General features: G+C 37.8%; 1 protein-coding gene across 2 annotated transcripts; it reads left to right on the forward strand.

Annotated features, from left to right (window-relative positions):
• The first annotated feature begins 268 nt into the window (after positions 1–268).
• LOC132161468 (xin actin-binding repeat-containing protein 2-like) lies at positions 269–27,132 on the forward strand. Of its 2 annotated transcripts, XM_059571546.1 has the most exons (10): positions 269–827; positions 9,675–9,771; positions 14,546–14,676; positions 15,604–15,738; positions 15,957–16,025; positions 16,207–16,273; positions 16,379–16,482; positions 17,045–26,117; positions 26,630–26,763; positions 26,994–27,132. In XM_059571546.1, exons 1-9 carry the CDS (start codon positions 642–644, stop codon positions 26,722–26,724), a joined length of 9,957 nt encoding a protein of 3,318 aa, XP_059427529.1. In that variant the 5' UTR covers positions 269–641; the 3' UTR covers positions 26,725–26,763; positions 26,994–27,132. The 2 variants fall into 2 exon arrangements, with proteins under 2 accessions (XP_059427529.1, XP_059427530.1); XM_059571547.1 differs by lacking the exons at positions 269–827; positions 9,675–9,771 and adding an exon at positions 11,627–11,917.
• The last annotated feature ends 841 nt before the right edge of the window (positions 27,133–27,973 follow it).

Here is a 27,973-nt window from a genome sequence, read left to right on the forward strand (position 1 = left end):
ATGTAATTTTGAATCCATGAAAATTTCCATTTTGAATGAAAAACCATGTGTTTCCCCTAGATTCCCGGTGGCCTCATAGGACCTTAATCTGTACTTGTATGGCTTTTTTTTTTTCTCGAGGTTTTTTTGGAAATTTATGGCTGTGTGCAGGATACAGCCTCAGGGTGGATTTTCTTTTTTATAGGGGAATGTGTGTGTGTTGAAAGGAAAGGGTGTTGTGTCAAAGTCGTGAGGAGGCTGTGGTCAAGTTTCCATGATTTGTCAGGAGTGATGTTCTTTTCCTGTTGGCAGGAGTGTGTGTGATTATGTTTTACTCAACTGCAGCGCTTTTGAAACCCTTAACTTTGGAATTCTGATTGTGCGTGTGACGATTGTGTTTACTGGAAGGGAATTCATAGCATTAGTCAACAGAGACCTTTTTTCCTTTTCTTTCTTTTTCTCCTCCTTCAAGGCTGTCCTCGGTTTGTCCGTCTGGTTCGGCCTCTAGACACCACAACTGTGCCACGCACTTCTTCCTCCACATCCCTCTCTCGCTCTCTTTTCCTCTCTCTCTCACCGTGTCTCTTTTCCTCTGTCCAGTCTCTCAGTAGTGGTCCTCTTTGCTTTCGTGGGGGAGGCTGGAATATCTGGTTTCCCGAACAATGGAAATTCAATCAGGAAATGGACCCGAGGTGTCGAAAGAAGGAGGGTGTGCTCATTCGTCTCCTCTCGCCCTGCGGCCTGCGGACGCTAAAGAGGACCTAGAAGAGAACAGGCGCATTGAGAAGTTTGAGATCCCACTCAGCAGCCTGAAGCAAATGTTTGAGAAACCGCCGGTGCAACATGTGGTGAGTCTTAGAGCGAGAGAGAAAGAATGAGAATGGAAAGAAGACTCTTGAGTGTCTGTTGATGAAGAGAGATAATGTATATTAAGATGTAATTTTTCTGATATTTTGCTTATGGCTGCAACATGACCAAAGGGTGAGAGCAGATGGAGAAAGAGGAGAGAGAGAGAGAGAGAGAAAGTGAGGGAGGGAGAAAAAAAACTATGGACACAGCTGTTGCTGCATGTTGAAAAAGAGTCAGTCTATTCCCAAGACTTTTACATCTGATTTCCCAAGTATTCCAAATATAATATGGAGATTTGTATTACTGATATTTTTGAGGGTCTGTTTGTTTCCCATTATCATTCTTTGGTATTTAAATTCTATTTCTTTATTATTATAATTTTTTTTTTTACTTTTTATGTTAAGTGCCCACACGCAGTAACATACTGAATTGAAGACTTGGTTAGGCAGATGACTTATGGATGTTTTACAATAAACTCAAATGCATCAGGTTAGAGAGATAGTGTAAAACGTTTGGGGCCAGCAAGATTTATTCACACTTTTGAAAAGTCAATTTTTTCACCAAGGCTGCATTTATTTAAATAAAAAATAAAGTGAAAACAGTAATATTGTAATATTAAAAATGAAGGCAAAGTTGAATTTTCAGCATCATTCCTCCGTCCTTCAGTGTCACATGATCCTACAGAAATCATTCTAAAATCCTGATATACACTTGCACTGCTTAATATATTTGTGGAAACTGTGATACCCTTCTCAAACTTTTAAACGGTAGTGTAATTCCATGAATTTCCAACAATCTGGCATCCTGTCAGGTCTGACAAATGTCTGCAGAAGAAATCTGGAGATCATATCAGTGACTTTTGTTTCCCTCATCAGTCTTTTGTATGTCTACAGTAAGTGTACTATGCATTACTTTTTCTAGTTTTCAGATATACAGTACTGTTTATGTGAAAGTGAAGTGCTGGTGTGCTAATATAAGAGATTATGAATAGAAAGGAAAAGCAAAGTGACCCAGATCCTGTTCTTTCTCTTACTTGTTTAGCTGGACGAGGTTTGGTTCAAATTGCAATAAACTTGGGATTTTGTTTTCAAAGCATACTTACACTTTAGTCAGCTATGTTATCAGAGCAGCATATCCAATTTCTCAAAACCTGATCATTGGCAGGGTAGCCTGCTCAGAAGACCAGCTTTATCTTCCATGCTAGTCCGCTCTAGTTTGGAATCTAGCCAAGCTACATTATTTACTAGCCCAACATAGCTTATAAAACTGTTCAACCAGCATAATCTTTATAGTGATACTAGGTAAACACCAGCACATCTGCATCCAATGATGGTGACCAGCATTAAAAACTTCTGTTGGTCTTTTCAGGAGGGTAAACTGTTCAAGGGGATCCCAGGTTTGTGCTACTGTAAGTTACCGTACTTCAAAGAACGGCTTTGAAAGTTTAGTGTTCAACAGTCACAGTTCAATGAAGTGACACTGATGGGATGGCTGAGAATGAAAAATTAATGAGACAGAGATGAGAAATAAGTGATCCAAGAATGAAAACTGAAAGAGCGGACATGAAAGGAGCTAAGATATGATTGAGAGAGACAGTAGATTAAGAGAGAAGATCAGTTTAAATTATGTGTTTCATAGTTTTCATAGTTTGGCAAACTGCTCTGTGCTGGAAAGCTCATTTTGCTAGCCTTTTACATAGGAACAAACACATACATGCTACAGACACCCACAACAGAGGCAGCTACTGGAAATAAACTTGTGGGAAGCAGAGCAACTGTGTGCTGATGTGCTTACACACACACACGTTTCACTATGTTATTTAAAATTTATTTTGGGGGTTCTTTCCGCAACACTGGCTTTTGTATAAATAACCCTATAATTTGCATGTGGGTAATGTGTGTGTGGGGGCAGAGTAAAGCCAACAGAAAAAAAGTGAGAGAGATATAGAGATAGACATATAAAGAAATGAGAATGAACTAATTAGTTTAACATGGTTTGGTTTTACTCATACTTGCAAGAACACACACACACACACACACACACACACATAAACTAACAAAATCTTTGAGTCAAAAAAAGAAGAGATTGAATGTTATGTTAAGTTGTGGTGGTGATCATCATATTCTTTGGGAACTATAGGCCAGTTATGTTTTGTTGTATTGTTGTAAAGTCTCACTGTGTATTATCTATAATGAGTAGAATCACACGGAATATGCAGTAAAAGAACTGCAATGCCCATCATTCACAAAGTTCAACTCTTCCCCTTTACATTGCTTGTTTATTCATTATATATTTTGCCTATTTGATATCAGATACCACTAGAAGTGTAGTACTCCAAGCTGAGTTTAGAATTTAAACACATTTCACCCAGTGTAGATCCATCCTGTTAAACAAAGGAGGGTTTCAAGGTGATGCCATACAAAAACCATTTTTGGTTGATAAAGAACCTTTCACCTATTCTTTGTGTGAAAAACACTGTAATAATCTAACTATAAAGAACCTTCTGTGCATCAGAAAGGTTTCATTAATGTTAAATGTTCTTCATGGAGCCATGGATGCCAATGAAAAGTCTTTATTTTTAAGCATGCATTCTGCAGAATTCCACAGATTTCACCCATAAATGCTCTTCAGTATTGATCATCATCAGGCCAAGTCTCCTGTTAGTTAGTAAACAGTTTCATGCCAAAATTCATTGCAATGCATTGTCACAAGTGATATACATTTTCAATAGTATTGAGACATACATCAGAGTGAGACGGATTATCAAAAAGAAAGAAGTGTAAGACAGGGACATGGTTGCTTGCATAGGTTGTTGGTCAGATGGCAGTGGCTGAAAGAGATGCAAATTAAAAACACATGCAAATTAAGAAAACATCTTCATCAATTTCAGTAAGATGAAATGTTATGGAAGCTGGCTAACTTACTTTTACAACTTCCCCTTACAAAAGTGAACCATAGATAGCCTATGGTTTTACTATTAAAATTAAGTAATAAATTCATTTATTATATAAAAAATAAACAATAAATGGCTATAGTTAAGCCATGCACAAAATACCCATGGATTTACTACATTAACCGTAGTTTAACTAAGATATTTGTACAGCTGTGGTTGCAAATGTTGACATTTATTTTATTATTACAAATGGTAATAAATAAATAAAAATAAAAAAACTCTTTATTTGTTTGTGTTGTAAACATTTGCAGCACATGTGCTGTCAAACTGGTGATGTTTTCTTAATTTGCTGGTGCTTTTTCTATTTGCATGTTTTTTTCTGAGGTTGCAGCATGTTGATCTCTATTGGCCACAATACTAATAAGCTATTGAGCAGCAGATAATGTTTAAAGCTTAAGATAAAGTATATTGTCCAGCAGGGTTGAAATACCATAGTTACTATACTGTACAAATTTACACACACTGTGCACTAAAGTATATATTGTAGATTATGTCCTTGGGATATTGTTACATATTGTTTGCATTTGCAAATTCATATTCATAAGATTGTAGATTTATTCACCTTGGTTGTGAAACAGAGGCCTGGCCGTCTGATCAAATGCTTGAGTCTTGATTCTGAGGGGTTTTTTTGTTTTTGTTTTTTGGACAAGAGAGGAATGAGTGACTGGTGTTCCTGATTGAGTGGCTAATTGTTGGCTAGATAAACACAGGAAGAGGAGAGAGATTGCTAGAGATCCATCTATCGTTTCTATCTGAAACATGACCTCTCCACCCCACAGGGGTTATTAATATTTCATGATCCCTTTGCAAAGACACTCACACACACACACACACACACACACACACACACACACTATCTCTCTCTCTCTCTCTCTCTCTCTCTCTCTCTCTTTCTCTCTGTCACTCTCATTCATTATTACTCAGTTAGGGGTATACAGAGAGACTGTCAGAAAGATCCTGAGAAAAACTTTCATTTTCGACATGAAATCCTCATGCTGTTATTCATTAGCCACAAAAAGAAATACGAATCCTCACATCCTGTTTAAAGTCTAGTTGGATTTTAATTTAGGTTCATCCAAGGTTTACATAATAAGCACGTTTAACCCTTCAGCAGGCCGAGAGCTGTAGTTGCGCATTCTGTCCAGGAGATGTCACTATAAGCAAATGTAAGGCTGGAAACGTCTCTCATTATGAACTGATACCTCATCTATATTTTCTCACAGTCTAATTATTCTCTTTGAATTCCATTCACCTGCATAAAACCACATCGAGTCATAGAATGTTTCTTGCTCAACAGCGCAAAGGAAATCGTTGTTTGACAAAGTTTGGATATGTGGTCTTTGTATAAACAAATATCTTTTTTTGTTTGAACGATGTTTGAGATCTTCTTTCACTGTTTGTTTCTTTCAAGCAAATATGTACAGTATCCAAGGAATAGTGAGAAGCACTTCATAAACCCTGGTGAAAGTGTTCTTACAATGGCAGTCTATGGCCATTTCACCAGGATAATGGTCAAAATATACACTGTTTCACAAGAATACCATTGAAAAGTGCACTTAATTGTATTGAACAAACTTAAAAGTATGCAAAAAAAAAAAAAAAAATTTCCAACAACAACAAAAAAAACCTGTGCTTTCTGATAAAATTATAAATTGATGAAATAACAGATCATTTAAGTGTACTTAAAGAGAGTATCCTTTGATGACCGTTTAACACAATTAAACTTTTACTTTTTAAAGTGCATTGAAAGTTATACTTTGAAGTAAAGACTTGTTTCAAGAATTTTGTCATACTTTAAAAAAAGTAACCTACACTTATTTTGATTCATATTGACTAACATAAAGTTCACGTTAAGTGCATGACACTAATTAAAGTGTTATTCAGTATTACATATAAAGTTATTATTAATTTACATGTAATTACAAATATATTTAAATATGCGTTGTGACAAGTTTCAATAGAAATTACATTAAAGTATATTTTATTTTTCTATTAATGCTAGTCAATACATTATACAGTTTTTAAACATTAGTCATAATAGCAGTCTAAAGTTCAGCTTATTCCATTTATTATGAACTCAAACTAAAATACATTTTCATTTAATTGCAATTGACAAGCAAAACTTAAGTATATTATGTACGTAAATGCTTAAGTGTACTTTCTTTTCACAAGGGTTTAGCCATTTCAACATTATAGATGTTAACATGAGATTAATGTGATAAAACTGCTTACTTGTCTATGCAAAATTATATTAAATTTTTCTTGTCATGGGCATTTAAAGCTGGTACATGTAACTATCGCATAATACATGCACCATGTAGGTACTATAACAAAAAGGAAATTCCTTCCACAGGAACTGGTTGGTAAAACACAATTACACGTTAATTTGCCTTAAACAGCAGTCCCTTACTTTCCATTGTAAATGTATTACTGCACTTTGTTTGTTTTTATAAACTCAAGCTCAGAGTCAGAATGATTTTCTGTAGAAATCAACTGCACTGACAAACCTCAAAAGAGCTTAACTTGTTTTGAAACAACAACAACTCATGCTACATGCTAAAGCTAGCTGACAGTTAATCACTGCCTTGCGACTGCTAAATATACCCTACAAACTCAGTTACTTTACTGCTAAAATAGTAGAAAGTATTAGGTGCTGTCGTCTCACTCTTTTATAGTTATCCCTGTGCTATGTGTAGCATTCAAGCTGAAAGCAGCTCCTTGTGACTGTTTCTGGCTGCCTTTAGTGTTAAAAAAAGAAAACAGAACTGTCGATCAAGGCCTGGGCACAATAACTCACAAGACATTTGGATGCTCATGCACTGTCACAGGATGTTCTGTGTTTTTATGTCATCTTATGTGTGAATGGTAATCATACCATGTCTTCAGGTTATGTAGATTACACTACAAACTACAAACCCTGCCACCCTCCATCGTCCTTTCTTTCCTCCTGTTTGTGCACAAATTGTTGGTGGCAATGCTGTTTATGTTAGCAAGAAGATTTGTGTATGTGTGTGTAAGAGAGCTGCCCTGCTGGCTTGTTTTTCTAACTCTGGGTCAGTGACTCATGTTTAAATATGTCCACTTATCACAGAGACAGGAGAGTAATGGGAGACTCTAAGTGGTGCTTACAAAAACAGGAAGTCCCCTTACACACAAACACACAAAGGTGACCAGATCTCTGAAATGGACGTTTCAGGTTTAGCAGTTCAGCATATTTAATTTTTATGTCGTACTGTCATGTTGTACAGTGATGAGCTACAGTAGCTTGTCATACTACAAACATTTTATTTTGTCATCAGCATACACTTAAAGCCTGTTATAGACTGTTCATAGCAACTTACAACATGTTTTTACAATATATATATATATTCAATTAAATTTTTGTTACATTTTTAGCAATTTGTTGAAAAACTAAGGATAATTAATAGTTATCATTGTGTAACTATAGTAAACATGTTTTTTTTTTTTTGTTTCAAATGTAGTAAAAACCATGGTTAATTTTTGTAAGAGATGATAACAACCTTGTTTGTGACATCTTGGTTGTGTCAACTTCTGTTCAATAATTATCTTATGTTCAATAAACTTATTAGACATTATTTCAAGGCCACCATTATTTAAAGGCCACCCAACAATAATAACATCTAGTTGCTGTTGCCGTTTTGGACAATGTGGTATTGTGGTAGGCCTATGTTATATGTGGTATGTGGTATCAGATTTTTTTGAACACTAGTATGGTATTCTCTAAAGTGCTTTGAAATACCCTTTGTTTCATTATATATATATATATATATATATATATATATATATATATATATATATATATATATATATATCCAAATACCATGGTATGGTTTTTTGATACACATGTCACAGTACTTTTTGTCAGACATACTGTATAAACACAATATTGTCAAGATTTAATTAGTAAATCCCTTTGGATTGATTGAGATGTTCCTCATGCTCCTGACTCAAACTATTTTATTAAATAAATGGCTAGATTGTATCTCTTTATCTCTTCATTATCTGATGTTTGCTCAGCTGAATTAACTCACAGCTCTTTTAATCTTTATCCAGGTAAAATTTTAACAGCTTTAAAGATTTAACAGGATCAGCTTTTAACTAAAGTAAGTTCTGGCTAAAGATCAGTGCATTTGAAAGCATCAGCAGTGTATGACAGCACTTTGACAGTAATGGCATCATGAGAAACATACACGGCTGTTTATTAGAATTCATTTACAGTAGTTAGCCTTTAATATACTTGCAGAGTAACTGATAAAGTGGAACTCTGCCTTTCAGTGTGTGTGTAAATGAAACCACCTGTTCTCGTTGGCCAGGGTGAACTTTGACCTCCTGGCTCAGTGTTGCACAGACTCTGCGTGTGCGTCTTACGCCAGATGAGCTGAATAGTGAAATATGACTCCACAGGATACAATCAATGTGTGTGTGTGTGTGTGTGTGTGTGCATGTGTCGGATAGTGTTGATTTTCCCTTCCTGATGTTTTGATCTTGGAACAGCTGATAGGGGAAGATTTGATTTGCAAATTGTTTTATGAAGGGGTTAAGAGAAAGAGAGTGCTTCAGGGTGAAAATAGCATATACTGATATGTTCCTGGTCCCCACCCACTTTCAGTGTATGAATAAAAGCAGTTTAGCATTTAGCATTCTGCTAAATTTCTCCTTTTGTTTTGCATGGAAGAAAGAAAATCATACAGGTTTGGAACAACATGAGGGTTAGTAAATAATTACAGAATTTTTATTTTATGGTGAACTAACCCTTTAAAATATTGCTGTCTTATTTCCTTAAATAGTGTAAAAACTGTATCTGACATAGCAACATAAACTCAACAAGTGAGCTCATCCTACCCTAAAAATTCACTTTTTTTTCTTTAAGTTCCAGGTTTATATCTCACAGTTCTGACAATTCTTCTCTGAATCGCAAGTTTAAATCTCGCAATTCGTAGACATAATTGCCTTTTTTTTAATGAACCAGTTAGGACTCTTATTCATGTGAAAAACACATTTACAATAGTTATTTGTCATGATTTTTTCAAAAGCATAGCCAATGATGATGATAAGATATGCTGAGCTCTTTTTGCATGAATGAACTATGCAAATTTAGCAGCTTTTAACTGTTAAGATTCTTGCAACAAAAACAAAACATTCAAATTATGTATTCTTTCAAGATTTTATTTCCACTGGTTGTGTTTCAGGTTAACTTAAAGGTAAACTCACCAGAAAATGTATACATTATATATTCATATATAATGTTAATTTTCTGCCGGGACATTATCCGTTCATCTATTGATTTTTTTTTTTTTTTTGTTCTTACAGTGTAACTCATCATTTAAAATACTAAAGCTGAAACTTAATTAGAATCTTAAGCACTAATGTTTGACTGTATTTTTAATGCTCTGTGACTCAAAGTCAGTTATTAGTTTAGACCTGTGTTATGGCAGAATATATGTTTGCTTTTGTTGCATGTCTAATGACAGTGCTATTTAAAATACACACTGAAAATACATTTAAACAAATTTTAAAAATACATTTCCTTTTGTTATTATGTAAATGTGTTTCACAGCTGGCATTTATTTTTTTCTGTTCTCAGCCTCCTTCCCCATTAATGTTCCTGTTTCAAGGGCAATACTACTGACTTGGTGACAGCTTTCAAGCTGCAGGTGAACTCTTATATAACACAAAACCGAGTCTTGTTGATATACTGTTAATGATAAATAGAGAAAACAAACACACACGCGCGCTTCATGTAACACGGTTTCTCTGTACCTAACTGTCTTCTGAACTTTTGTTGGAGGCCTCGTGGAACTGCAGAATGCAAATGAAACTAGAAAGTGTTCTCTGACCACACCTGCCTCTGTCTTTTTCTCTCTCCCTCTAGGAAGTGAGTGGTCATTATTCGTCCGGTGGGAGAGTAGCAAACAAATATAGTGGTGTAGGAGAAAAAATGTCGAATCAGGACTCAAACTTTGGTGGATGTGAGTATCTTTTGGCTTTTATAATACAGTAATTCAGTTTCTTATAAATTGAACAACATAATTTTTTAATTCACCATAAAGATATCTCTGTTTGGCTATTTAAATGTTGATGCAGGAAATTTTAAATTGTACTCTTTGCAACCTCTTCATTTTTATGTGATTTATATGTTTGTGGAAATTCAGTTTGTGTGTGTGTGTGTGTGCGTGTAAAGGTGACATTAAAGACCTCACACATTGCTGTCTAGTATGATGACAACTGTGATGACAGACTTCAGCTTTAGTGCTCATGCATGTATGTGTATGAATGTACATGTGTTTGGATTTCTGCTGCAGTCTTGTTCTTAAGGCATCTATTTCAGTTACTTTGAGTTTTCAGATACAGGATATAGTCTTAAAAGTACCCCATCATCCCCAAACTTTACTTTATAATACCTGGGAGTACAGGTTTTAAATATATACAGTGACAATAGCATGCTAGTGGGAGGCCTGTGTAATTTAATAGGTTTGTTTGACAGGTGAGTTGATTTGTGTATGGTCAGTGTCTTTGGTTATCCCTCTTTCATTCTTTAAATCGGCTATCAGCTTGTCTTTTAAATAGACAACATTGTTTACGACCGGTCCACACACGTACAAAGACATTCACACATTCATATCCTCCTGCATATCCTGATATATTGTTCATCAGTCAAGTGTGCTGCATTCTCTTGACATTATGTGATACATGGCTTTAATGCTGTCCAAGAGAATCAGAGGAAACTTTATATTTGGTGTGATTGTATGTTTTCTCCTCAGTCTCCTTGCTTTCTTTCTCTTAACTTTTTTCTTTACTTATTTAAGGGCCAAAGTTGGCTACCTAGATTTTATAATTTTATTATTATCTTTATAATATATATATATATATTTTTCTAACATAAAAAGCACACAGCATCCATACATTTCCAATCATTTAATTTCATCTAAACAATTATGGCTGTTCAAATTAAAGTGACGTCAAATCAGGTTTTTTATAGTTTACTAAAACTAAAAATGAATCCCAAAAAATGAAAAAAAAAAAAAAAAATATATATATATATATATATATATATATATATATATATATATTTTTTTTTTTTTTTTTTTTTTTTTTTAAACATGCTGTTGTTTATAATAAATAATGTTAATTTAGGTACTTTTAAAAAATAATAAATTAAATTAAATAAAATATTTAAAATGTAGTTTAACTTGATGGACTAAATAACTAAAACTAATAAATAAAACTGCCATTTTTACAGACAATACAAACAAATGTAAGACCTTTCTGGAGGTGCTTTATAATAGTTAGAGCTTTGTAGTAGCTGTCACCTCCTCTTTCAATGGAGAAAGTTCTGTTGAAAATTTTGTTTATCCTTATTTATTCACCCTCATATTGTTCCAGTTTTGTATGTTGTTTTTTCCATGGAACACAAAAGGAAACATTTTTGAAGAATTTTCCAGACAACAAGTTTCCATGTCTGTTAAGTTCCAAAAACATAATAGGCACCACAAAGGTAGACCATATGACGTGTGCACTACAAGCCATACCATAGCTTTCTAAGGGACACATTTATATTGTGTATATAATTTATTTATAAATCATTATTTATTGAAATTATCAGTAGATTTTTAGGGCTGTTCTTCACACAAAGCTCAGGAGGCTTGGAATATAGCTTATATGTTGTATGGACATTTGGTAAACTATCCCTTTAAACGTTATATAAATTTAAACGTAAAATGGGTTGTTAGTGCATTTTATCAAAGCCAAGGATGAATGACCCTAAAATCTCTCAGACAGTAGGGTGCCTCTCCCCCTAAGTGTGTCTGTCTGTCTCTCTGTAACTTCAGGTTAAGGCCATGTTGAGTAGCTTATCTAAAAAAAGGCCTAGCAGACTGGCAATCTGTAAAGAGGAGGAGGGTAATGGTAGGGGCCTCTGAAATACAGCCAGCTGTCCCTGCCCTCCATCACTCTGAGGTGAACCGGACCGTAGACTGGAGCTGGTCTCCACACATACACTCACACTTTGCCACGCAGACGCTGGGTGTCTAAAGGGGTCTCCAGGTGGGATCTGGATTTTCCAGGTGACACTATAGTCACGTTGAGGAACATAGAGGAGACGTCAGATCTCTGTAGGTGAGTGCGATTCAACTGAAGTGGTTTTTGATGGGGAAGTCTGAGAGGACTAGAAAGAAAGTTTCATTTGGAAGATGCATGGTTTATAACTGAACCAATTTTTTCCTGAAATAATCAGCACTTCTGATTAATTCCGAATTTGACAATAATCTCATAAAAGTATTGATTTTGAGCCTATTTAAAATGAAAAAGCGAAAGTTGAGTTGAAATGAATACACATTTCCAGGTTTAAACCTGCATAATGCCAGTAACGCTTGCGCGCACGTGTTCGAGAGCGCTCATTAAGATTGCATGAAGAGGACACATGGTATATCATAATAGAGTTGAGCAAAATGAATATTAATGAGTATTATTTATATAAACATAAAGTAACAAAGGGGTTCTTTTGCTAACCAAAGACTTTCAAATTTTCCGATACCTGTTATACTTGTTTAGTTGGCTATTTCAGCAAGACAAGAACTCTAAAATAACTCTAAGATTTTAGCAATTCAAAACCCATTATGCTTTTCATTTAACAATAACAGTTCACTACAGATTAACTGAGTAGTGGCAGTTGGTTTCAATAATTAAAAGTTATATGAAATGAGATGAGTGATACATGTGCGTTGTAGTTGCTGTGTGGCAGTGAGTGTCATATATGTCGGTTCACCCCATGAGTGTTTTAGAATAGAGTCCCAAAGACCAGGCTTTCTGAATTTAGCCCGTTAGCTACTGCTGCATTCCATAGTCTAGTGTCTAGAATATTACAGGCCTGCTGATATAGTGCTTACACCATTTAATCAAACATTTAGGAGATGTCTTTTACTGCTAGTTCTGACAAAGTGAACCAAATCCATAGAAGTAATTTATCAAAATAACCAAAAAGGAATCAATCTAAACTACTTCCTATTCCTGATAGTCATAAAAAGTCAGAACTGTGGCAGGTAAACTTATTAGAGAAACAGAAATCTAAATGAGAGACAAGTGACTGATTGCCATGGCTTTGCAATTTAGGAAGTCACTCTTCCTGTGCACCTCACTCTCTCTCTCTCTCTCTCTCTCTCTCTCTCTCTCTCTCTCTCTCGCTCTCCCTGAAATATGAAACTAAAGGGCCTTGGTTTAAAATAAGTCTTCTTTAATTGCTCTCGCTATTGTGGATACTTCACGTCATGGTAAAGCCGCCAACCCCTGCGGTTCTAGATACTTGGAGGTGTTCTGGAATGTTTATCGTCCATCTTCCCTGCTGATGTCTTTCTCTATCTTGACAAACAAGTGCGTGATCCCTCTGTCTCCACATCCCCACGTCTGTGTTTGAAATGTGTCATATACCCTCAGGTGTAGGGTTTCTGTTCAACAGCTACTAAAGCTTGCTTATTCTGGATCTGAATCTTCTCTGTCCCTCTGCTGGGCTAGTTTTACACTGGCATGCTCTGAATAACTGCTCTGCTAAAATTAACGGTTCAGAGAACATGTCTTGGTCACATGGTGATACGGTCATGCTTTACTGATGCAAGAAAAGCAGTGTGGGTGTATGACAGCAAAAAGATCTGGCTTGAAATCATCTGTGAATACCATTGCAGTACATCCTCCATAGGCTCTTATCTTTAGAGAGGAAGTTTGGGGAGAATTCAGATATGCAATCAATAAAGAATTTAAAATGTGCAGCTATTCAAAGAGCTAGCATGCGTCTGCCAATAATGTTTTAATATTTCATTATTAAATCAACTTATTCATATGGTTTTCACAGTGATGTCTTATGTGATTTATGTAATTTTTTTATGCCAATTTTTTTTTTTACACATTTTAATATGGTATATATTGTTTGGAAGCTTGTTTAAAAAAAAGTAGGTGACTGCAACTCTCTCACAATCTCACAATTCTGACTTTTTCTTGCAGTTGTGAGTTTATATTTCACAATTTTTCTCAGATTCCTGAATCTTGCAATTTAGATTTTTTCACTCCAAATTCTGAGTTTACAATTCTGTTTTTGTTCCGCCACTATATGATAAATAAAAAAGGTAACTGTGACTTTTTTCTCACAGTTCTGACTTTTTTCTCTTAGTTGCAAGTTTATATCTTGCAATTCACACTTTTTTTGTCCTCAGAAATGCAAGTTTACATCTCACAATTTTGAATTTATATCTTACAATTCTGAATTGTGAGAAAAACTCAGAACTGCTATAAAAAAAAGTGTATCATTATTTATAATACCAATACATAAAAAAAATAAACTCTTATATTGTTACTGACAGATATGGTAAAATTATATTGTGCATCCTCTTAACCTCCCATTAGATATGTGTAAATTACCTTATATGTGTACAACGCTTAACAGAGCTGGTAGTGGTGATGGATTGGGAGATCCAACTTAGAAAACCATGATTGATGAGAACAACATGCATGCTTTATGGCATCATTTTTCATCTTGTCATTGGAGCCATCCCTGTTGTCAGTTTGACTTTGTCCGGCTAAACTTACTCTTGAAAATATGACAGATAATGTGATCTCTACTCTAACATTAGTTTCCCATGAACCAGTCATGAGACCTGAGTCAGGGTAAAGAAATGCATTTATTTATGTTACAGGTTCAGGTTTAATAGCGAATCATATACACCCTGCAACCTGAGTGTGTCTCTGTGTGTATTTCAGCTTTGGGCAGCGCAGGTGTTTCACCATCAAGAGAGGGACTCGACGACGGCGAGGCTGATACTGTGCCTCTTAAGCAGAGACTGGCCTTATACCAAGCTGCCACTATCAAGGAGGAGAGAAGTCCATCTGTGGTATTTACCAGCATGAACGCGGACACAAATAAGCATGAACATATGCTGTCCCCACACTCTTATCATATTAGGCACAGATTTCCTACTTCTTGTATAAGGCCTTCCTCTTCCTATTTAATATTTACAATAAAAAAATCCTTTCAGCCCAAATAAGCATGCTGTACTTAATGGCTGTGTAATACATAATAGATGCATAAAATACACATTAAATGGATTTGCACTTTATTGACCCCATGTGGGAATTTGGGTTGCATTACATTAAGTGAGATGGCAACCATGAAAATATTTGGTTGGTTGTTTGGTTTTTACAGAGCATTTTCGTTTATATACTATTACACTTTTTGTTATATTTATATTTTCTTTTTCAATTTTCTTTTTAAAGATGTAGAACTGTATTGTGTTTTTGTAATTATAGGGCAAATGTTTTTTTTTTTGTTTTTTTTTCATACATTATGTGTAGAAATATGTCTTTTCTGGTGTGCTGTGGTGTGCAGTGCTGCTCATTTTGAAATCCCATTGGTTCAGAATCCTCTGTATATTAAATATCAAAATGTTCTGATTGTTTGATATTGTGCTGGATTCTGCATTATTTTTACTGTCTGTGTGGAGGGAAACATTTCTAGTCACTGGAATTCCAGTTAGCTCTATTGATAAACTAACTAAGATCTGTACAATAATACGTAGTTTAATACTAAAGGATTAAAAACAGCGAATACGGATGCAACTTGTCAATGTATAATGTATGTTTGTATAATGTGTGTTTGGTTCTAAGTAAAAGAGGAAATTAAAAACTTTGTTTTCAACCTTGTAGCTCCCCCTAGAGGAGAATCATATGTCTCAAATCGATTTTGTGTATATTTTATATGTAAGCTCATAATGTATGTATATTTATGAATGTGTCTTAACCATTTTATTTTGTCTTTCAAGGTCATGGATAGCTCTGAGCCATGCTCTCTGCCAGGCGGACTGGCCAGCGTCAAGAAACAGTTTGAAAGCCAAGAGTTCAGTTCCTCTTCTGCATCCCAAAGCACTATTTCACAATACCACTACCAACAGAAACAGGTAATGAAGTTAAATACACAAGGGATCCACAACACTAATTCAATTCAACCAATAAAACTAAAGCAAGACTTGATGAAAAAGTAATGCAATAAACATGACTAATTTTCATATCACAAGGCATTGAGCAGCACAACACTGCTTATTATATCATACTAACAGCAGTGAGTTTCATATTGTGTATGTTTGTTTAACAACAGGTGTTCTCTGTCTTTTGACAGCAGGTGGTGAGCTCATCAGAGGTGACGGTACGAAGCAGTGTTAAAGAAAGCAACACCTCAAATGCTCAGGTATACCCATACAAGATGAAAACCCCATAGGTGCAATGCCCAGTAAAAAATTCTGATATGATTTACTCATTCTAATGCTGTTCCAAACTCATTACAGTTTACTTGAAAACCTATATTTTGTTGCCAGACATTCTTTTTTTAAGGTTTTATTTAGGTGTGCTGCTCACTGTTTTCATGTTAGGTTTCCCTGGACCAGAATGTTCATCAGAGTGTGGCCTCAAATTTTGGGGATCATTATGATGAGAAAGGTAGTGTTCAAATGTAGTTTACTACAGTTTAATAAGAAATTGTAAGTTACGTCATAACTTTTTTGTAATTTTCTCTTTCTCATTTCATTTTTTAAACTGTTAAAGTCATAGTTATTGGAGGAGAGAATTTGCCAAAAATTTCTGCTCAAGCCCTGAAACAGCAGCATGAAAAAAGTATTGAGGAGGCCACTCCACCCAAACATATCAAGGTAAAAATGACATATACCAATGAAGACAGTAAATTATTTTACTTGCAGTGGTTAAAAATATATGGGTGTTTCCTTAAATGTAGGCACTTTTTTGTTCTTGGAGACAGGGGTTAATTTTTATTCAAACAGAATTTCCCCATTTCTTTCATGTGTTTCATGTGTCTTTTACATACAGCATGTTACTGGTTTATCTTTGTCAGAAATCCAGAAGTTATGAAAATTAATATGAGAAATCTAAGTATTAACATATTTCATATCAATCATAATGTGGAAAATTCAACCAAACGTAAAAAAATCACGTAAATAAAAAATGCACATGACATCAAGCAAGACATGAAATTAGCTTTAGCAAAAACATCTTTTCCCAAAAAATGCTTAAAATGTAAGTAATTTACTGAATTATGTTAAACACAATAAGTAATTTGAGATGTGGTGGAATAAAAAAATTGGCATATATAAAAAAAATAACAAAACTCTTCTTCGATGCATGAGTGTAAAAATTTGCACAGGATTATGTATTTATAAAAGATTATGCTTGTCTTTTCCTTCTATACCAACAAAGATTGATCTTGATTACAACCAGTTTCCTTGGGCCCCAGTTAATGTTTCTTCAAAGACTACTGACACAGGTAGCTATGAGACCATGTCTATCACTAAAACAACGCAAGAGGCCTCTACCTCCTCTGTGGCTTCCTCACAATATGAGGCTGTGGAGCAGTTTTCACAACCAGTATCTGCCACACAACAGTTTCAAGTGATTTCCCAAGTCCCAGAATGTTGTCCTTCCTCTAAACCAACAGATGCACCTACATTAGCCAAATATGTTGTCAATAAAGAGCAGTACTCTAAGCAGAGGAACCTCTATGAACTTAAGCGCCTCTACAAGCACATTCACCCAGAAGTGCGTAAAAACCTGGAGCGTGACTTCTACACTGAAGTGGCAGACACAGAGCAAACCTATGTAGACAGTGATGAGGAGGTGAGCAGAGACATTCAGCAAGCACGCTATGTTTTTGAGAATAGTGGAAGTACCAGTCCTGGCAAGTGCATAAGTCCAGAGAGAGAGTATTTGGAGTGGGATGAGATCCTGAAAGGTGAGGTGCAGTCAATGCGCTGGATGTTTGAGAACAAACCCCTAGATTCCATTAAAGATGGAACACCAGATGAAGAAGAGGAAAATAACATAGCCCAACAGGAAATCATTGCTGGAAAAGATGTAAAGTACACTACATGGATGTTTGAAACACAGCCCATCGATGCTCTAGGTACAGAAAAAACAGACTCAGCAGAACACATTGGAAAACTAGATCTAGCAAGAGGAGATGTTCAGACTGCAACATGGCTGTTTGAGACACAACCGCTTGACTCACTCAACAGAATTTACCAAGAGGATGAGCAAGAGACACAAGTGATGTATACTAAAGACATTGCACGGGGTGATGTGGAAACTGCTAGGTATTTGTTTGAAACACATCACCTGGACACACTTGGACACACTGAGACTATCGATGAAAGTCACTTCCTGCAGCTGAAATCAGAGCTTGAAGAAGTCAAGGGTGAAGTAAAGAAAACAACAAAGATGTTTGAGACACAACCCATGTGTGTTATACGAGGTGATTCTGGTGAGATGCTGAAGATTACTAAGGTGCGACGTGAAGAAACAGAGAAAGGTGATGTCAGGACATCACGCTGGCTCTTTGAAACTCAGCCTCTGGACCTGATCAGCAAAGATCCAAGCAAAGTAAAATTAATCTGTGGAGTCTCCATGGAGGAAAATTATCAGGGTGGGGTAAACAGGGGAAGTTGGCTGTTTGAGACAAGGACACTCGATCAAATCAAAGATGAAGAATGGGAAAGCACAAAGATTCAGAAGGAGGAGATTTTAGGAGCAGATGTTAGGAGACACTGCATGATCTTTGAAACACAGCCGATGGATATACTTAAAGATAATACCAATGCAAGACCAATGGAGCCAGAAGACATCATAGGTGGTGATGTTACTTCTGCTAGGCATTTGTTTGAAACAGTGCCAATGGAGAATCTTAAAGAGTTACCAGAAGTTGGCAAGCTACCAAAGGTGGTAGCTTCAGAAGAAGAGAAAGGCGATGTGAGACACCAGAGGTGGTTGTTTGAAAGTAAACCTCTTGAGCAGATCAGAGAGGAGAAGAAAGAGGCCACAAGGACTATTAATCTAGAGGAGCTTGAAAAAGGTGATGTCACAAATTACAAGGAAATATTTGAGACCATGGACCTGAGCAAATGCACAGATGCACAAAAAATACAAGTGGAGGGTGTCATCTGCGGCTCAGTGAAATCAAATAAAGTATTATTTGAGTCAACACCATTGTATGCTGTACAGGACAGCTCAGGACACTACCATGAAGTTAAAACTGTGCGCAGAGAGGAAGTTGTAAAGGGAGATGTGAGAAGCTGCAAGTGGATGTTTGAAACTCGTCCCATTGATCAGTTTGATGAGAGCATCACAAAGTTCCAGATAATCAAAGGAATATCTAAAGAGGAAATCCAATCGGGTGATGTCAAAACAGCCAAATGGCTTTTCGAAACCCAGCCACTTGACGGCATTAAATACTTCAACTTAGAGGAAGAGGACAACAGAAAAAATGAGAGCATTGAGATCCAAAGAGGTGACGTTAAAACATGCAGATGGTTGTTCGAAACCCAGCCAATGGATGTCTTGTATGAAAAAGTAGAGACAAAGACTGAGGACACCACAGACGTGCAGAAAGGAGATGTTAAAACCTGTACTTGGCTTTTTGAGACTCAGACTCTTGACACCATCAAGGATGAGACTGAGACAATCCTGAAAACTTGCACAGTAAAGCAAGACGATGTAAAAGGTAAGGATGTAGGTCTAGTGCGTTTCCTATTTGAGACAGAAAACCTAGAAAACATCACTGATGACAAGGATCATAGTGGCTTTAAGCGAATCACTGAGATTGACATTCACTCTGGAGATGTCTCACGAATGAAATATATCTTTGAGAATCAGTCATCTGATATCATAACTTCTACATCTGATGAGACCATGCAGAAACTCAAATGCCATCAAGCAGAGGACATTCAGAAAGGAAATGTGGTGAACTGTACCTGGATGTTTGAAAACCAACCAATTGATGCCATCAGGGCAAATTCTGAAGAACTCAAGGAGTCACGCACAGTAATTGATATTCAGGGAGGTAATGTTGATAAAGGTCGTTTCATTTTTGAGACATACTCATTAGATAAGATTCAGGAGGAGGCATCTGACACTGAGATCAGCAAACTCCAACGCATCATACACAAGGAGATTGAGAAAGGGGACGTAAAAAACTACACCATGATGTTCGAGACTCAACCACTGTATGCTATCAAGGACAAAGAAGGACACTATCATGAGGTTACTACAGTCACCAAAGAAGAGATTTTGCGAGGAGATGTGGTTGGGGCAAGATGGTTATTTGAGACAAAGCCCCTAGACTCAATTAGAGACACAGATGAGGTTTATGTCATCAAAGCTGTTACTGAAGAAGACATCCAAAAGGGAGATGTCAGCACAGCCAGGTGGAAGTTTGAAACTCAACCTCTAGATGAGATTGCAGAGGATATGAAAGTCGCTGTTAAAACAGTAGCTGACATCCAAGGGGGGGATGTGAAAACAAACAAACAGCATTTTGAAATGGATGACCTATCAAAGAAATATGTGAAAACCGTTAGTGTCAGTGAGATTCAGAGAGGTAACGTGAGAAGCTCCACGTGGATGTTTGAAACACGTACTATTGACAAGATCCGGGGTGAAGGTTCGGAGTATGACGAGATGGAGAAGGTGACACGTGAAGAAGTTGTAAAAGGTGATGTTAGGCAATCTGTGTGGCTCTTTGAAAAGGAACCACTTGATCGCATCAAGGAAGTTGATGAAACAGATACTGTAATTTCTCGTGAAGAAATCCCAAAAGCTGATGTGAAGACAACAACATGGTTGTTTGAAACCACTCCCCTCACAGAGTTCAATGAGAGCAGTGTGGAGAGAAAAGATATTTTTGGTAAGAGCATCAAGGCAACCCTTGAAGAGTTGCATACTCAGAAAATGGTTGAATCACAAGGTATTCTAATCGAGGCAGATGAGATTGGAGACGTCAGAATGGCTAAATACAAACTTCTAAACCAGGACACTCCACAGATCCAGAGAGAAGAGGTAATACATGGAGACCTGAACAATATTATGATGAACCTGCTCAACAGACGTGAGACAACAGAGAAGGCAATCACCGTAGACAAGGAGGAAAGAGGAAATATCAGCTCCACTGTCCAACAGCTCTTTAATCAGAATATTTGTGCTAATGTTGAGAAAGAGCTAATTATCAGAGTAGACATCCAAGAGGCAATTAATAACTTGCTCAAGCAAGAAGGATCTTCCAAACGTGGTTTTCTGATTCAAGAAGATGAGAAAGGAGATGTGAAAATGACCATATACTCACTCCTCAATAAAGAAAGTGAGAGCAAATTTGAGAAAGAGGATATAGTTAGTGGAAATATTCGTGGAACACTGCATAGGCTGCTGGGTAGTGCTGATGCAAAGGACCTGTCCTCTAAGATAACTGTGGGAGAAGCAGAGAGAGGAAATGTAAGTTTTTATTCTACGTGTATTGAGTCTGGGGCACTGGACTACTTCAGGCAACTTCAGATGGAGACTAATGACACTGTTGAAGAAAAAGTTAAAGAAATTATTATTGGAGGTGATGTAGAGCAAACAAAACAGATTTTAAGAAAGAGCCAGCAAACAATAGGACGAACTGTTGCTGAAGATGATATTGTACCTGGTGATGTAATTAACACAGTACAGGTGTTTATGATGGAACCCGTATTATCCCTGCATAACATGCAGAAAGTGGAGATTGTAAAGGGAGACTTGAGAGCTGCTCTTGACTCTCTCACACAAGCTGTTAACCAAAGTGTTGTCATAGAAAAAGAAGAGATAGTCAAAGGAGATATCTGCACAACACTTAGGTCTCTTGAGGAGGCTCAAAACCAACAGAAAGAAATAGAAAAGCCAGAGATTGTTCCAGGTGACATCAGGGGTGCATTAGAATCCCTTGAAAAATCATCATCTGCAAAGACTGAGGTAATTATTGAAGATGTGGTCCAAGGGGATATTAGAGGTACCTTGAAATCCCTGGAGGAGGCAAAACAGGTAGTGAAAGAGGTTGAGAAGGAGGAGATTGTTAAAGGTGACATTCAGACTGCTCTCCTTAATCTTCAAGAGGCTTCAGCTGAAAAGAGGGTGTTCCAGCACCAAGTGAGTGAACAGGGTGATGTGAAAGGTACAATTCAGCTCTTACTGGAGCCAACCTCGTCCCCACGTATGCAGAGGAGGCCAAGCACAGAGGGTGACATAAAATATTCCATCAAATCACTTTATGAGCAGGAACAAGTGCAAATTGAGAAAGAAGAGGTGATTAAGGGAGATGTTCAGGGCACCATTAAATCCCTGATGAAGAAGAAAGAGCAATCAAGCCACAAATCAAAAATGAATCCCCACAAGAAAGCTAAAGTTCCCATTACGAATCCAGTTCTCCTTCATCAAGCAGCCTACGAATGCCCCACTGTACCTAAAACTGAGGAAAATCCAACAAATCCACCTCCAGTGAGAAACTTGCAGCAGAGCAGCTCACAAAAGACATCTGAGATCAAATCTTCAGAAAATCAGACTTCTTTTGAGGATTATCGTTCTATTACTAAACAGATGACAACAGCTGTTCATGCACAAGAGTCATCTCAGAGCTCTCAAAAGGTAAATGTCAAGGAGCAACATATCAAACAAAAACAGAACACTCCTAGTCCAGTGCTAATAAAGAAGAAGAATTTTGGAGGTCAGATGAGTGAGAAGAAATCTGAAATTGCAGCTGTGTCTTCAGAAAAGAGTGCTTCGATGGAGGCATCACAAACTAATATTAGCATGAAGCAAACCGAGGAGACAAAGACAGTCACAAGGGTTCAGACGATGGTGACAACAGAACAAACCAGTGTAACCCAGAAGCAGAACATCAAGAATTTCAAATCAGGAAAAAAAATTCCTAGCCCCAACCTCAATCTCAGTCCCAAAGGAATGATAAAAAAAGTTAAACCACAGCCAGAGATTCACTTTCCACCACCTCCAAGTTCTCCTCCACCTCCCTCTGAATCAGAGCTCTCTTTGCCTCCTCCTCCCTCACCAGTGGCAGAAAGTGATGTCCAGCCATCCCTCTTACCACGCCCTCCCCTAGTCGTGAGGCAGGATAGTGACCTTCCTCCTCCACCACCTCCACCCCCCATAATGGAGTCAGACACAGAATTCTTTCCACCACCTCCTCCACCCCAAGACCTCCTCACTCCTCCCCCGTCTCAGCAGGAACTCAGCTCTGTTGCCCAACCTGAAAAGCCAAAAGGCCGAACTTTATTTAAGGTGCCAAAACTTGAGCCTCCCAAGCAACCACAGCCCAAAACATTGAAATGGCAGAAAAAACAACCCGCACCTACTCTGCCACCTCCACCTCCTCCATCAGTGGCAGAGCAGAGTAAAACAATTGTTTCAAACATAACCACAGTGACCGAAACCACAGAGAACATCACCAAGCAAAAGGGACTGGTTAAAACAATTGAAGCTCCAGCTCCACATATTACTAAAGTTTCATCAGCACTTCCTTTGCTACAACCAGCAGCTGAGGAACCACCATGCCCTAAAAAGGTATTTGCACCAGTGAAACTCCCACCTTCCCCTGACCCTTCTGCTCAAAAAACAAGACCTGCAAGTAAATTCAAAACACCACTCATGCTTGCAGAAGAAAGATATCGCAAACAAAGAGAGGAGGCTGAAAAGAACAAGGGAGAAACTACTCCCACCTCACCCCAACCTGTTAAACCATTTAATGTCAGTGAAATGACGGCTGAAGCAGAGTCAACCACACAGAAAGCTGAACAGCCTCACATGACTTTTCAGACACAGCAAGAAACACCTAAACAACCAGAGACTAAACAGAAGCCAGCTAGGATTCCCAAAGAACCAGAAGAAAAACTTGCCCCTCCAAAAAGTCCACAGACTCCACCAAAGCAAAAGCCACCTGCTAATTTTCAGATAAGCAAACCTTCATTTCCAAAAGTTGGTAAGAAAACAACCACAGTATCCTCTAGCACTGCATTAGATAAAAAACAGACATCTACCACTGCTGCCTTAGAAATTAAAAGCCATGCAGCCCCTACAGTTAATTCACTTTCTGGTGCAGTGCAAGTTGAGAGTACAAAAGCTGACTCTATAAAACAAGAGAGCATCCAGTCTACAAAAAACATTCAAAGCCAGATCACTGCTTCTCCTCAAGCAGAAGAGATCAAGAGTATAGAGACTTGTTTGGCTCAAGAAGTCAAGAAGGTTCCTTCTCAGACCACAAAGATCCCAAAAGTGACCCCTAGTTTTAAGGTCAAAACATTTAAGGTTCCTAAGGTAGAGAAGCCAGACACAGTTCAAACAATCAGCACAGAGAAAACAATCATAGAAACAGGAAAAAATGATGTCTCCATGAGTGAAGTGTCCATGAGTCAGGAGAGCCTCCAAAAATCCACCAGTGCTGAAGTGAAAATTGAGAAAAAGGAAGAATTGACACAAACCAAGCAAGACACCAAAATGGAAGTCCAATTGAAGAAAAAAAAACAAACATCAGTTAAGCAGCCACCACCTGTGGCACCAAGACCATCAGTTGAGATACATCAAATACAACCAGTAATATCAACAGAGGTACATCAAGGACAAGGGCAGATATCTGTCATTCAGTCACATCAAGCAGTAAGAGAGGAACACATCCAGATTCATGAAGAGAGGATGGTCACTCAGAGCACAGTTCAACAACAGAGCACTCAACAAAAAAGTACATTCCAGATCAAGAAGCCGGTAAAGCCTCCACTGCGGCCTCCAAGCAGAGAGGAGGACATAAAACAGTCAGTGCAGAAAGAGGAGCAAAACAAAACAGAGATTACAAAAACAGCAGAATCTGAAATGAGTGCATCAATGACAACCGAAAGTTCTTATGCACAAAAATGTGAAGAAATAAAAAAATTGTTGTGCTATATCAAAGAGTTTGAAGGAGCTCCTGCAAATCTGAACCCAAAGTCATTACAGACAATGCTGAGTATCATTCCTGATTGGCTAGTAGGTTCTGAAGAGAAGGCTGATTTAAGCCATACTCAGTACAACAAGCAAAAAATGAGAGAGGTCATAATCTATGTGCAGAACCTTGCCATGGCTAAACTACATTTTTTAGAGGGAGATTTGTCCATTTTAGAGACGGCAAAAAGTGAGTCATCACAGGAAAAGAAAATAGTTATTGGAGCCACACAGAAAATATCTAAGATTACTATTGGTTCAGCAAAAATAGAGACTCAGAAGAAAGTAGTAGAGGAGAAGAAGACAGAGGGCCAGAGTGAATCAAAGATATCGGAGCTCAAAATGCCACCTGAGCTAAGAATGCGGACACCGTCACCTACGTTCATCTGTATTGAGTCCGCCAAGAGGACAGACTCTCCATTACAAGTGACTCCTTCACCCCCTCTCTCTTACAGGTCAGGCACCACACCAACACCTCCACCTCGCTGGTCTGAAACACCAACACGTCTGAACCAATCCACACCTTCCCCTACAATGAGTCGCTCTGAGAAACTAGCTAAACTAAGAGATACCACAGCCAAACTCTCGCAAGGCACGACTCCACCACCCATGCCTTTGCCAGAGTACATGATAAAGGCCCAAACAGATCTGGAAGGATCTCGCTCATCAAGCTGTTCAGAGATTACCTTTGAGACTCACATGATGGAATCATCCCTGACAGATGTCACAGACATCCATGGAGACTCTATGATGACCGTAAAAGGCAAGCGTGAGTTCTTTGAAGAGGCTCAGAAAGCAGAGGTCTGTCGTACATATGTACGCAAAGACCCTATTGACATCCCAGAGCGTCTTGGACCAGATACAGAAGACAATGAGCAAGAGATCCCAAAATCCATCGACGCCCATGAGAGAATGTTAGAGGACTTGCCCAGGGTTGACCTGTCCAAGCTTGTTAACAAATTTGAGTCTCCCCAGCCTAAAGTTTTTATCCGGAAGGAGCCAATTGTGATAACTGAGAGACTTGGAAGTGACACAGAAGATGCTGAATCTGAGAAGAAGTCGTCTTTGGTGGAGGACATTCCAAGCTTTGATATTAAATCCCTCAAGAATGTCTTTGAAATGGGTGAGCAAGCCCACCAGTACCTAAGGGAAGAGAGAAAGAATATTGAGAAACAAGAGGAAGCACCTGAAGGATTCTCTCAAACTAAATCTGCAACTGAGCACTTCTCCACTGTAGATGAGTTTGGAAACACTGTGACAGGCTCAAAGACTGAAACAACCTCCCACTCTCGGAGTGTGACAAGCTGTGGTGATCCACCAACCTACGCAGATGTAGTAAGAGGGAATGTCCTGGATGTTCCACCAGAGGCCTCTGCAGAAGAGTTACTAAAGAGCTTCCAGCAGACATGGGCAGAGAGTGAAAATGTCTTCAAAAACCTGGGCTTCACTGTGTCTGAGCAGCACAGATCACAGACTGTTTCACACCAGCACCAGACTGTGGTCACCGGTAAATCTATGTGACAAGCATGGAAAGGTTAACAAGAGTGCAGAGTGATGGCTAAAACAGTCATGGTGTGTTTGCATTTGACAAATAATGATGCTTAAGGGATTCCTTAGGCATTCCTGTATGTACTTTTATTTTGATCTTTTAGTTTGTGTTCTTAAAGGAGTGCTGCTAAACTAGATATTCAAAGTGAATATGATTATTATTTTGTTATTATTGATGGAATACTTGTATATTTGTAGCATTGCCCATTATATGTAACAAGACTGTGCTGAGGTCCTAATGTGATGTTTGCATTTGTATTGCACCTCCCTAAATGCATGTAGTGTTTAAATGTTTTCATTCTAACTACTATACTAACAGCTTCTTGTTCCTTTTTAATATCTTCCAACTTACCAACCTCTGCTCATAAAAGTATAATGAAACTGTGTGGTGTCTGTCCATGTGAGTCAGTGTATGAATGTGTGTTAACAGATTTAAAAGCATTTTCTGATGCTAGTCTCTCTCTCTGACAGAAGATACGGGTGCCAGAGTCCGAACTGTGTCGGGTATGTCGGAAGAGGGTGTATCCCATGGAGTCTCTCATAGCAGACAAGCAAAACTTCCATAAAAGCTGTTTTAGATGTGCCCACTGCAGCAGCCAGCTAAGGTAGAGGCTTCTTTTTACATTAATCCTAGATGTTTTCAACATTTTAATTTGTTACAGTGTGAAATAAGATGGAGAATGTTGAAAAGTTGATAGGCATCATAATTAGATATGTGAGCTGTTCTTGTTGTAATGACAGAATACATTATACAACCATTTAGTTTATATCAGATTCAAATCTGATATTTGTGTATGGCTGATATTTTATATTTGTGCTTCTCTCTCTACTTCAGTCTTGGAAATTATGCTTCTCTCCATGGACGAATGTACTGCAAGCCACACTACAAACAACTTTTCAAGTCTAAAGGCAACTATGATGAAGGGTTTGGAGAAAAACCCCACAAAGAACTATGGAGTACAAAGAATCAGAACAACTCATCAGAGACAAATAACATGAAAAACATACCTCCTGTCAATTTCAATGTCAAAGTAACTCACAGTCCACAAGAAAATGACCCCAACACCACAGAGAGGATGACTCAAGAAAAGACGGATGATGACATTAAGAAGCCAGCAAATAAGATGGCAGTTGTGTGGCCACCCCTCAGCGATTCCCCAAAAAAGTCATTTAATTTGGAGGGAGAAATAAAGGTGGTCAAACCTGTCTGGCCCCCTCAAATTGAATCAGAGCTCTCAGGTAAAGAAAATAATGAACCAGCAGTAAATAAGAGGCAAACTGCAATTACTAGTGGAATCTCTGCAGAAAACGTCCCTAAAGAAAATGGTGGAGGGCTTATGTCAATAAATATGCCAGACAAATCATCTACAGATGCTAAAATAACTCAAAAGACAGAGGAGCCAACACCAAAACCTGAAACTGCTGAGGGGGGAGAGGATGCCAGTGAAACAGGCAAAGCCACTGAGCCCTCCAACGAAAGCCAGCAGACCAAAGAACAGACAAATAATGAGGCAACTCAAGCAACTGAGACAAAAGAAGAAAGTGAGATGAATGGTAAAAAAGTTAAGGAGGAGTTCGAGAATGGAGTCGTAGAAGGATCTAAGAATGAAGAGGAAAGTGACAAAGCAAACGCAGATGAAAATGGTACTAAGGAAAGTGAAAAGGAAGTGCAAAGTGAAGTAAATGAGGGAGAAGAAGTAAAAGTGACAGCGATAGATGGTGAAATTCCAAATGTCCAGACAGCCAATGGCAATGCAAACAGCAACAATAATAACAACAGCAATGTAATATTAGACAACAAGGCCAGTTTGGAAG

The sequence above is a fragment of the Carassius carassius genome, chromosome 17 (assembly GCF_963082965.1).
Source record: "Carassius carassius chromosome 17, fCarCar2.1, whole genome shotgun sequence".
NCBI lineage: Eukaryota > Metazoa > Chordata > Actinopteri > Cypriniformes > Cyprinidae > Carassius > Carassius carassius.